Here is a 12,367-nt window from a genome sequence, read left to right as displayed (position 1 = left end):
TCGCAGAGGTCATGGGGTTCGAATCCCGTTCAAGCCTGAAATTTTTTCAGGCTTTCTTTTCACAACTGCTTAAGTTGCGTATTAACTGCGAGGATCTTTCGTCTAATTTAACTATATTATTTTTGGTACATAAAATCACTTTTCAGTTAATGCTGTTTAACATATAAATTTTTCCCGTAACACTTTTTCAGTACCGAATTTAATACGAAAACAAACCTAAGCTTTCCGGCTTATGAACTTTTTAAGATAACACTTTAATTCTTTTTTAACCGTTTAGCCAAGTTGACTCCCACGCTAATGAATACCCTTTTCAACGGCATCTTCAAAACGGCAATTTACTGAGAAAGCGGATGTATCACTCAAACGTCAAATGTTCGCGATGAGGCTGTTTTAGCTCTACATCCTCTGGCAATCAAGTAGGTAGGCTAACTGACTGTAAAACACAAACATTTCGGCTGAATGTCCGACTGGTCAAAAGAGCGCTGCCATATGCATGCGACAGAATGCACTTATCTCTTTAATTCTTAGAGTTAAGACCAACTTAATTGTGTTAATTAATTCTCTTAAAGAGGAAGTATCATAGGAATTTGGTGTTATATCAAAAACTCCAAAACGTTTATTTATCACTGAACAGAAGCCTTAAAGTATCAAGTATCAAAAATTCCAAAACGTTTATTTATCGCTGTACAGAAATCTAAAAGTATTTCTCAAATTTGTTGTAGATTGTCACCCCAGTTTATCGATGAGTGTCTCTGGCCACAAGGATGGACTGGTCAGAATGGACTGCAACTGTGTTCAAGTTCTTGCATTTTCGTATAAAATATGCTCTAGAGCAGGTCATGAGTTGTTTCTTTCAAGAATTTAGTTTTTTTTTTTTTTTCTTGAAGTCCAAGAATTATTTTGTAACCAAATGAAGGTGTTGTCGCATCATTTTCACTAAACTCCCCGTGATACTTGCCCTTTAATCTCCTCACTTTGTTTGGCTTATCTTACAAAAGAAGTTAATAAAGAAAAGACCCATTTATATATCCCAGTAGAAATAAAATGTCAGTACAATAAAGATACGTAGTCGTGTCAGTATAAGATATATTATAGATGGACGAAAAGTGACGTCTGGAACTCAGCGACGAAGTAAATGTGCTGTAAAATGAATCAAAACTCAGTGACGGAAATCCGAAAATAGATAACTCAACGATGAAGCCATAATAAAATCTCTTGCGATCGACAAAAAGAAAATGGTGACTGATAAGAACCAGTTTTACTCAAACTGAATTATTTATATGGATCGCTCCGACGAAGGGCTAACGTTCGAAACGTCAGCACTCGAATCTCTTCCGACACGTTGGCCAATTTACCTTCAATTATCAACTCTGATGACAAACCAAGCACTCGTTTCTTATGGACTAGTTTGACAGGAACTTAGGCTGTCATATTTTGATAAGGCTGCCGACCGCTCCGCTGTAGAACGGACAGCTTATACATACCCTAACTAAAAACATGGAGTGGTTGTCTTCTAAACCGTATACTTATTAGACGATAGTTCGTACTTTTTGGATGTACAAAATCATGCCGGATCAAGATGCTGCTGTTAATTAAAAAGACTTTGTGGAAACAGAAGAGACTGATTTTGCTTCATGCAAGCACACGGATGCAAAATTTCACTGAAATTCGCTTTAGACGGGCAAAGCAAGGTTTACGGATGTCAATTTTTCCTTTGCAAGGGCCTAAGCTATGAAATTCAAGATAAAAGTATCACTATTGTATCGAAATTATCACATATTTCTCGCTGTCAACGCCTTTGTTCATTATACGCGAAACTATTCTTGTTTCCGATCGTCGCGAGCAAAGCGTGCTGCTGTCAGTTCAGACATGCTTTCGCTATCAGGAAGCGGATCTTGAAAGTCAACTACAAGATTTATCAGTGTTAAAAAACCTTTTAACACCTTCAATATGACGTCAATTGTTCGTTCCTTGTGTGCCACGCCCCAAGAAGACATCTTCGTCGGGAAATAGTTACGGGAGATGCTATTTTGCTTTGTGGCTAAGAAGAATTGAATTAGGTCATATCACACTCTTTCTAACTGCCTTCTCCCTTAAGAAATACGAAATTGAAGTAATCGAGAAGAGTAAAAAATTAAGATCTCGTTTTCAGTTAACTCTTTTGCCATATTAATTGAGGTTTCATATTCTGAAAGAGTGCAAGGATACTTGAAGCTGATGTTATGACTGGATTAAGCAACAGGTCAATGACGAGTTCCTTGAAATATTTTCAGCACCAGAGACCATTTTAACACCGATGTAAGAACTATAGAAGAGGAACTAAGAATTTTGACAAAGGTTAACGCCTTCAGTGTTATAAGACAGTGTCAATTTTCCAAGTGTGGCAACAGCCAAAGGGTGTTGAGTGTTGACCGATTGATAGTTTACTCTGCTCTTGTCGAGTTGTTAGTTCAGAAGTGACAAGAAAGTGACAGAAAGAGTAACTTTTGCATCGCAAGCTCGTAACGAAGGCAGCGCAGTTCAGTTTTATATTGAAGGATACTCCAAACTTGAATTTTTAACACTAGTTTTTCGAAGCAGCCATTAAACACACCACAAGCAACTGAATGACAGTATCTGTTCGATATTAATGATTAAAAATTGAGGGACCGAACAGAAGCGACGGTTATAGTGTTCGTTCAGTATCCATCTTTCTTTGAATCAGAGAAACCGACCCTAGTTTGCCATAACAACTAATTATAAATTATCTGTGAGAGAGAAATGTCGCAATGAACAGGTAGAGCTTGAACCTTGGATTGGGCTCACCACTAAGAATCTTGCAACATCATTTAATTATGAGGGAGATCAAATTGATAAATAAACACATATAGCAATTGATGAGAATGAAATAGTTTCTTTCGAAACTCGGCTGACCGCGTAAAAAGACTGCATGAAGTGCTCCGCTTTTGCTATGTTTCATTTATTTATTTTATTTTAAGGTAGCTTTTAGTTTTCAGATTGTAGCTGAGAAATTTGGTGTTAATTTTTACTGAGGTTTTCCGAACCAAAAGGACCGCCTCCCCTGATTGATAGTTCTTATTGTCACGGTATGAAACAACGGGGCGTTTTTGCTGTCCTTGCCACAATACTAGTTCAGTTTAAACTTTATTTTCATAAAGTTAACAGTGTTGAGTGATTTCTCTTATGTCTTCGCCTCTTAAAAAATTCCATTAGTCAACGGTTGTGAGAAACAAGAACTTGGTCCAAAGATCTTGAGCTGCAAATCATAATAACTTGATAAATGACCTTGAGATGAATCACTTTATCGATCGGTTTCATACATGATACTGCTAAAGCTTGGTTGGCTTCAGTTGTGCACAGTCCTTTAAAAATTTCGATCGAAGTTGCAAATATGAATGCAAGAAGTAAGTTCGTTTTTCGATTGTGAAGCAGACAGGTAGTTATTTATTTAGTACAGGAAGTTTTAGGGCCGAATTTAGTAAAGTTTTTAATTATTTATTTGAGGATTTTACTTTCATAACCGACCTCAACACACACATGAACTGTTTTGGAAGATCTTTGTATCTTTTGTGAAAAGTATTTTGCATGCTTTTAAAAGGTTAAAAGGGGTTAACCGTCCTTCAACAGATATGTTTGCCCTTCTCACGCGAGTGTGCAATTTATCGTTTGAGGTTTACAACCCGAATATTTTTAGATCAAAGAATATAATTTATGCATGAATAAGATTTTTCTTATCGTGACAGTAAGCTTCTACTCGTTTTCAAAACCTTTTCTGAACCGAGGACTCAAATTAATGAGTTTTTTAAGTAGTTTTCTTTTTCCCTATGCAGTGAAAAAGTACACGTACTGCATGTCAAATATTTCGTGTCTGAGGTAGAATGTGCGTATCAGTTCTTTTTCCGGCTTTTGGGCGGAGATTTTACAGCGTTTCATTGCAAAAACAATCTTTCGCTGTTAAATTTAGAATTATTGTATTTATTTGGCACCGAGATGTCTAGGGATCAAGAATAAATACAATTAATAAATGATCAGTCCGACCGATATTTTTCGTGCACATCTGAACTTTTCAAAAACAAACCATTTTTATCTTGTATTTCCCGGTGTTCCTTTATCTTCGTGTAAATTCATTTATGATCTGTGTGTGCAAGATCTAGCTATTTAGGTTAATTACCATCACTGATATGACTGTTTTCCCGTGCAATTGGAAAACGCAAAAGAATTCAGAGAAAGTACATTGGAATGAATGTCAACAGATGATGTTCTTACATGGAGAAAAAGTATAGCTGATATCACTGCAAGCGTGCAGTTCAAACATCTTTCAAAGGTTTGGAACAAGCTGTTGACCATGTACTAACAAAGGAGAGTGTTTTCCAACTTTTCGTAAGGCAATCACAAAATTGTTTTTTACTTTTTTGGGATCATTTTGAGGAGAACAGTTTCCTGAGATTTTCTCGATAAAAGTTACCATAGCGAACATGGTAACGGTGTAACAGAACGCATCAGTGCGAAGTTAAACTTATGTCCACTAGATCCGGAAGAAAATATTTTCTTCCATTGTTGTCTACAATTAAAAGATCGACCGTGTTCCTGCAGTTCATCTCTCTAAACGTGGGTTTCTTGAGACATGGCATCTAGAACAACTTTAAGCTGTAGAGTCAGGTAGTCTACAAGGCCATCATGTATCACTCTAACTGTCAAACTTCAACTCTGGGAGGAAATTTTGTGAAGGTTAAAGGTTGAATACATGTAACATGAAAGGAAAGGCTCCGAAACTCTATGTAAATCTTTGCCTGCCAAGGCCATGTCTAGCAACAACAGCACAACGCGTAACATGACGTAGGTGCATGTTGAAATAGTTTTACATGGTGAAGCCGGCTTCAAGTCGGTTTCTTTCATCATTTTATCTTAACAGAGCTTGGGATGTGGTGCGGAAGTAATACAGAGCGTGCAGGATTATGCAAGCTTCGCTATCGTTTGCTGAAGCTGATCAGCTCTTTGTTTCACTTAACCTAATAGCAAGCAATCGGCAGATTCTTTTTGAGATGCTTGTCGGAAGGAATTACAATTTGCTTCTAAGTAATAAATTAGGATCTTCATACCAGCACGGAAAGATTTCTCTCTTAAAACTTATAGTCAAGGGTCTTAAGACTTTTCAAAGAGGGTGTTTTTTCACCAAAGCGGCGACTTTATGAGCGCGCGCTGGGTTTTGTGTTCATATGCACTGTCTGTATTCCTTGCTTATTGTTTCCCTAGTCTACTGAAGCTGTCTCTCAATCCATAAATGGCGATTTGCCCAATATGACTCTTGATAAAATGAGTTTTCATCACCAACAAATACCACATTCAACCAGCTTTTGCATTAACATTTTGAAGAGTGTGCGCCTCTACAAGGGCCGAACACTTCAAATACAGCGATTTTGGTATTTCCTGTAAACAAAACTATCGCTCACATCACCTCAAAGTAATTAGCGCCGAAGCAGTTTACATGTAAACTTGACGTGCTAAAAGCCGAAAAGCTGGCCTTGCTAATCGCTCTAATTAATCTCCATAGTTGCTTTCGTTGTAACGATTAGCGACGACCACGCCCTTTCAAGTGTCGAAGCAGTGAACAAACAGTGTTTGTCAGCCGGAATCGCCTATTTAAATACCACCGAGCAATTAGAGCGCCCGCTTTTACTGATAGAAACATCCGAACAGCCTTGGGGAATGCTAAAAATGTTGCATTAAATTATGAAACATTTCAAAAGGATCACGGAGTCTTGAGTTTAAGTCCGGAAGTTTGCGCAATGCTCCTTCTGGGGGTCTGACGCGTTTTATGACTGAAATAATTAAATTCGTCGACAGTGATAAATAAGAACATCTTATTTGATCAGTTTAAGCAAACCTCAGTAGCTCAAAAATAACTAAGGGTTGCTTATGCAAATTCAGTGGGCTAGTTGAGCCAAAGATTTGACACTTTTTCATAAAGAGTACTTACTGTGGTAAATTGGTTTGACTCAAGGACGAAAGCGTGCAGTCTTTGCACTAGACATCGCATTTTGATCGCGGCACGATAGCAAAATATTTTAATGAAGCAATCTTCATTTGAATAGTTGAAGTACCATAAACAAAAAGCGAAATATAAAAAGATCGCAATCTTTTGATGTCCAAAACCCTCCGGAGGTATTGCGCCGAACGAGTCAGTTTTTCCCTTGTAGTTTTTGCGCTTGGGCGAAAGAAAATTTGAACTCTTCGGGGTGATTGTCTAATAAAAGACGACAATGGTAGGTGGATTACGGGAGAGACTAGCTAATAAAACAATAACCAAAAGAGGCTACCACACAAAAGACGAAAGTAGCTTTTGTTATTTGCAATGCCATAACATATAAGATGTGAAATGTATCCGTTTTTCGATTCACCTGACGTGGCGTTACGTTCTCGTTCACGTTTTTCCTGATCAAGAATCTTGTCTACTGTAGTGGGCTCAAAATGGTAGCAACATCATGGAAAGCTGAGTTGCTTCGATCAACGCAGATGGCAGCCTGTACAACAAGCAATCTTAACGAACCTTCACACTGTTTAGTGCACAAATGTTTTCGCTTTTCTGGCGTCTTTCCTAATAGTTTGGCCAATAGGAGGAACCTTTAGTGAATTTTCTCTAAATTGGTATGATTCCAAGATCGATAGCTGGAGATTGAAATATCGATGAAACCAAAACTGTTTTGGGAGGGTTGAAAGAGGAAACGAAAGAATAAAAAGAAGAACAAGAATTCAAACAGCGATAAAGCGGGCATTAAATTGTGGTGGAAAGACCACGGAAATTCTGCTTTCAAGATTCGTAGGAATGTGGCAAAATTTTGAAAAAGATGCCGCGAAAAAGTAGACAGTTCTTTGGTGACATGTGTCAACTTTCAAAGTTAATAAACTTTAATTAAACGCATTGTATATCAAAAGGATTGCCTTTGTTTGTACAGAACTCTATGGATACCAAATTGGGCACGAAAATCTATCTGACAAGCAAAGAAACAAAGTAATTTGAATAAAATCAGGATTTCAATCCCTTTCTTTTTGTAAACATATGATTGACATGTCACTTTGCTTTCTATTCAATTACGCTTCTGGTGATAACGTCTATTCACGAGTAATCGAATTTTTTCATGGAAGCCAGTTTATGACACTTCTTCATGCAATTTGAATGGCTTTTCAAGAAACACCTATGTAGATTTCTGCGTGCCGGCGTGTACGTGAAGGAAGCCACGACAAATTGAATAACATTACTAATTTTCTCTGACTCAGAGAGCAAATAGAGTCTAGCCAATGTTTAGACAATCCTTGCAAGCTAGTGGACAGTAAAATACATTTCTTACATTAAGAAATGGCTCGATTTAATTTAAGAAAGCAATGTTGACAACAACCAGGAAATCTACGATGCAACAATTAAAATAATTTTCCTTGATTGGTTGTGTGAGGAGAATGAATACTGGCTCAAATTAGAGAGTCATTAGTTTAAGCAATTTTAGCAAGGTCTCCGACAGTTGAAATGTCAGTTTACCTCTGGGAGTTTGAAAATCACCGACTCATTAGCAAAGGAAATGCGCAGGGTGATAAAATATTTTGAATACCTCTAATCGAAGCCTAAGCCATTTTATTCGGGAAAAAATGAACATGGAGCAAAGACAGGTGTAGATTTGCGTACCTCGGAAGTCATTCAAAATACACGCCCTTTACTTGTATGGCAGCTAAACAACACATGATGTGCCACTCATCTACAGAGCTTAACCAATCAGGAGCGGTCTTCGCCACATTGAAAAACTGAACACGAAATTCGCGCTGTCAGTAACATGACGTTGAAGAAACGAAAACTTTGCGGAAAGAAACGTCGCCGTTAAATTTTCGCCAAAGCATAACGTTTAGCCTCAGGCTATATTTTGAACACCCGTGCGATTGGTGAACCACGACTAACATGGAAATTGCAAATTGCACATTTTATTGTCAGTTAATCATACTACTTGTCGTAGTACAATTCAGGCCTTCTCTTTCATGCGGCTCCAGAAACGGTTTTGACAAAAAAGGCCCAAGAAAACCTCTTATGTTTCAGCAGAGTATTCCAGACACTTCGGAAAACAGCCAGCAAGCAAGTGGACCAGCAAAGGGGAAGATAACAAGAAATTCGCCGGAGTTTGAAAAACTTGAGCCGTGTTATAACAATGCAATAATTTTCAAGGACGAAGAAGGCACTGGCGCCGATCGTTTAATGTCGAAGGTAAGAATTCTTTCGTTTGTTTACATTTTATATCTTGCCTTTCATCACTTTAAATGCTCAGCATGTAGCTTCTTGTGAGGTTTACGTACACTAGAAAGGTCAGCGTGTGCGATGTTCATTCATTCATGCATTCACAACAAGGAGCTTACAAATGCGCGAACTTGACTTGTCTTGTCGATTTCTTCATTAGAGATGCAAAGACAAATTGGTTGTGTTGGCGAGTTTAGTGAAACAACAGTGGCCAAACTTAAAGCTTGTGGTTACAGAAGCTTGGGATGAACAAGACGAGCATTCTGCTAACTCGCTGCACTATGAAGGACGAGCTGTGGATCTGCGTCTCTCTGACACTCATAGGGGAAATGCTAAAATCGGTCTTCTGGGAAGGCTTGCTGTAGAGGCTGGTTTTGACTGGGTCATCTACAAGTCAAAAACCCACATACATGCTTCCGTTCGCGAAGGTAAACAGTGCTAATTTTATTCATCCAAATTTCATCCCAGCTTAAGATAACGATTTCTGATTTTCAACTTTCAAATTGCTATTTTGAAAAATACACGCCGTTCTAAGCCATTTCAGTCATGACAGAATGTGTTGCACTTTTTGTACATTTCTCTGGTAAAATATCGTCCAAAATTTTTACGTCCACGCCGCCAAAAGTGGAATGACACAGACGCACGCACGTGTGGCTGGTGTTTTGGTTTGCTGGAGTAATAGCTTTTGCACCGCCCTCAAGGTAACACGCAAATCCAATTTTAGACATACAAAGGAACTGCGCTAAGCCATTCCGGCCTGAACGACAAAAGTTATTTTAGTTTTGCCCCTTCCTGTGAAAACCGGTGATTCACAAAAACAAACTTATGTCCTCGTGTTATCTTACACAGGGTAAAGCAGTAATTAATTGGTTTGTTAATGATCTCACTCACGCCTTCCCTAAGACCATTAGTGAAGCTACGTAAAATCAAAATTCTATCTTAACGGTTTTTTTTGACCACAGATGGCTACACTGACGAGCCGTGGGACGGATGTTTTAGCTCTGATTCCATTGTGAAACTAGAAAACGGCGCTGATTTACAAGTCAGAAATCTGAAAATAGGCGACAGGGTGCAAGCTATGACACAAGACGGAGCGATTGGGTACAGTGAAGTGATCGTGTTCGCTGATTACAAGCCAGACATCCCAAAGGCTTCACACATTTTGATTGAAACTGAGAAACCCGAGAAAAAAATCACACTGACTCCGTCGCACCTTATCTTCACAAGCAACTCTTCAGGGACGCAGTTAACAGCAAAACAGGCCCTCAGGGTCTCGTCTGGTGAGTTTGTCCTGGTGTCATTAGATGGGAAACTGGTTCCTTCTCGAGTGACAAGAGTTTCTGTTGTCAAACTGACTGGACTGGTCGCACCAGTGACTATGGAGGGCAATATTATAGTCGATGGCGTCCTTTCCTCGTGTTATGCCATGATAAATGATCATGGAATCGCTCACTTGGCGTTCGGTCCCCTGAGACTATTGCGCAATTACGCGTCCAAGGTGTGGAACACGGACCTGACTGTAATTCAGCAAGGAATGCACTGGTATCCACAATTACTGATCAAAATCAACAGAGCATTGGGACTCTGTGCGCTCTCGTGAATACAATGTATCGGTTGTAGAATTAATGGGAAAGAATTATGTTCTTTCGACTTCGAGTAGGCTGCCCTGCCATCTTTTTTGATTGGATCACTGCTGGTTTAAGCAGGAAATCTTGTATTCTCACTTTCATTTGTCGGAAAACTTCAACCAACAATGTTAATAACATTCAGTTTTTCAATTAGTTGCAAATTTGTGGTAAGATTTTTTTGTAGGTAAGCGGAACTGAAGAATTGAAACCATTTGTCCTAGAGGACTGGTATTTTTGATTTCCGTTTCTTTACAACACCACAAATAAACATTCCATTTAGTAAACTGAAATTATTCTTTGGTTCAAATGTCGGAGATATTTTGTATTAGATTTCAGTGTCTTGTATTCACGTGAGAAATGGCGCAATTGTTTTTGGCCGCATCCTTTAATTTAAGTGACTTATTTCATAGCAACGGTTTGTTTCAAAAGATGTTTATATTCAGAGTTTATTGAGAATGAATTGAATAGCTAAGCTTAACTGAGTAAAGGTAGGGCACCAGGTAATATTAAGTTAAATTAAGAACTATTTATGCTTATATTGTACAGTATTATTATACAGTGTAGTTTTGTACGGGTGTGTATAAAAAACGGCTGGTCACCGATGTTTATGGTCAGAATCGGATACTTTTGGTTTAAAAAGTACAAAATGAAAGACATATATAAAAACATTTGTAAAAAGCAACGACTATTATAGCAGAAACTATGATTCATTTTATAATGAAAAAACTACAATAGTTTAGCTTCCTCTAGTTGAGGAAGACTAAATATCTTCTATAAAATCTGGTGATAAAAAAGTAGAAAAACGACGACGAAAATTAGAGAAAAAAAAAACAGACTTAGGGCCAGTTTAGACGCTGCACCTTTCATGCGCTGTACAAAGTGGTACGCTGTTGTTTGGTAGTGATACGGCCTTTCAATCACATTTTTTCGACAGATTTCAGTTAAACAGGCCAAAATCTCAAGGTTTTGCAGAGCTTGCCGCATACGACAACGAAGCCGTTGGTGCGGCGCAGGAAAGGTATGGCGTCTCAACTCAGCTGGCCAAACAAGTTTAACACTCGGCTAAACGAGGTGATTTAAAGAAGTGGGTTTGTTTGTAGAGTCAGCTCTGGTAACTGTCTACAATGTTTAGACCTAGCATTTTAAAAATACGTGCAGGACATAGATGTGATCAATAATTATTTTGTCCAGCGTAGAACGGTGCCTCTTCCTTTACCATTGATTCGATTTTAGCCAACAAATGGCTCAGATTTAATATATTATACAATTTCCTTGTGTACAAAGGAATCTTCCTTTGTAGGTCAAATTCTTTTGAAACTTAGTCCACATAGATTGATTTTCTCTGTTGGCAATTTCTCTTTTTATGGTTGCCTCATGATGTAAAGTATATTAATGACTTTAAAGAACAGGTATTAAGACCTGGATTGTGGAAAAAGTATTCATCGAGAAAAGTGCAAAAATAAGGTATTGATTTATGAGCAATAATAAAACATTGTTGCAATGGAAACAGTCTTATATGTGGCTTGTTACAAGAGTTTTCTTTCCCCACTTGTTTAACGCCCTTTCTACGTTTCGATCGAAAGTCTGTTTGACGTAATTTTAGAGACGGGAGAAAGGTAAAAAGCTTCTCTTGGTTTCCTTTGAACCTAGCAACACTTAACTTCAGGGATATCCTAAAACATTAATTAGCGAATATATCCATATGTGTTCGAGAGGACATCGCAGTTTGTCGCTAGCCTTTTGTGGAGAACAGTCAACGAGCCGAGAAGGTTGTGACAATAAGATATTAAACAAGGTGAAGCGAGATTTGTCACAGAAATGCAGAATCCGTCAACACTGCAATTAACGACGCGTGCTAAGCTAGGCGTGAACTGTAATGTTTTCTGCTAATGCACGCTTCGTCTAAAGGCTTTTAGCTAAAGGAAGACGTTTCGCCACAAAACAAAGGTGCAAAGGCGTACAAGATGTATCAGTTATTTCAGGAAATGTCCTCTTATTACGTTCATGATCAGCCGGACTCGTGCAAGGACGGCACACTGCACTTACAGACTTGTCGTTAATTAATAAGTGCGTCGTGTAAAAGGAGATTACGCCCACCGATAATTTGATTATAAACTGATCTTCAAAAGTGGAATGTGCGTTTAAAAGGGGTTTTGGACACCGATGGAAAACGAGTATAATCTCGGCTAATGTTCCCTTAAAGTAAAACCGAAAGCAAGTTTACAGAAATAAGCGAATTGTCGCAAAAATGCTTCGCTGTCCACGCCATCAATTTCCTGCGGAAGATTTCTTGCAGAGGTGTTGAACAATTTGGCATGTGAAGAATTTTTTGACGTTGTATTTAAGGTGTTAAGTGGTTTTTAACACAAACAGATCTTGTGGTAACTTTTTAGATCGCTAGTGATAACAAAATCGTCTGTCTGAGTCGTACGCACGCTGTTTTAAGAGGGTGTCAGAGCATTACACG

The 12,367-nt window shown here is 38.4% G+C and overlaps 1 protein-coding gene across 1 annotated transcript; it reads left to right on the top strand.

Annotated features, from left to right (window-relative positions):
* The first annotated feature begins 7,791 nt into the window (after positions 1–7,791).
* On the top strand, positions 7,792–10,711 carry LOC146459440 (indian hedgehog protein-like). Its single transcript, XM_085089573.1, has 3 exons — positions 7,792–8,242; positions 8,433–8,700; positions 9,235–10,711. Exons 1-3 carry the CDS (start codon positions 7,943–7,945, stop codon positions 9,870–9,872), a joined length of 1,206 nt encoding a protein of 401 aa, XP_084945699.1. The 5' UTR covers positions 7,792–7,942; the 3' UTR covers positions 9,873–10,711.
* Positions 10,712–12,367: the final 1,656 nt, after the last annotated feature.

The sequence above is a fragment of the Pavona decussata genome, unplaced genomic scaffold, assembly GCF_977016875.1.
Source record: "Pavona decussata unplaced genomic scaffold, jaPavDecu1.1 SCAFFOLD_219, whole genome shotgun sequence".
Lineage (NCBI taxonomy): Eukaryota > Metazoa > Cnidaria > Anthozoa > Scleractinia > Agariciidae > Pavona > Pavona decussata.
Note: the sequence above shows the minus strand (reverse complement) of the source record. Positions and strands in the feature narration are given on the sequence as shown.

Excerpts from the sequence above, each read along its gene's own strand:
- LOC146459440 (XM_085089573.1), top strand. The coding sequence starts at position 7,943 with ATGGAAATTGCAAATTGCACATTTTATTGTCAGTTAATCATACTACTT. Across the intron at positions 8,243-8,432 it reads CCGATCGTTTAATGTCGAAG|AGATGCAAAGACAAATTGGT; the intron begins GTAAGAATTCTT and ends TTTCTTCATTAG. Across the intron at positions 8,701-9,234 it reads ACATGCTTCCGTTCGCGAAG|ATGGCTACACTGACGAGCCG; the intron begins GTAAACAGTGCT and ends TTTTGACCACAG.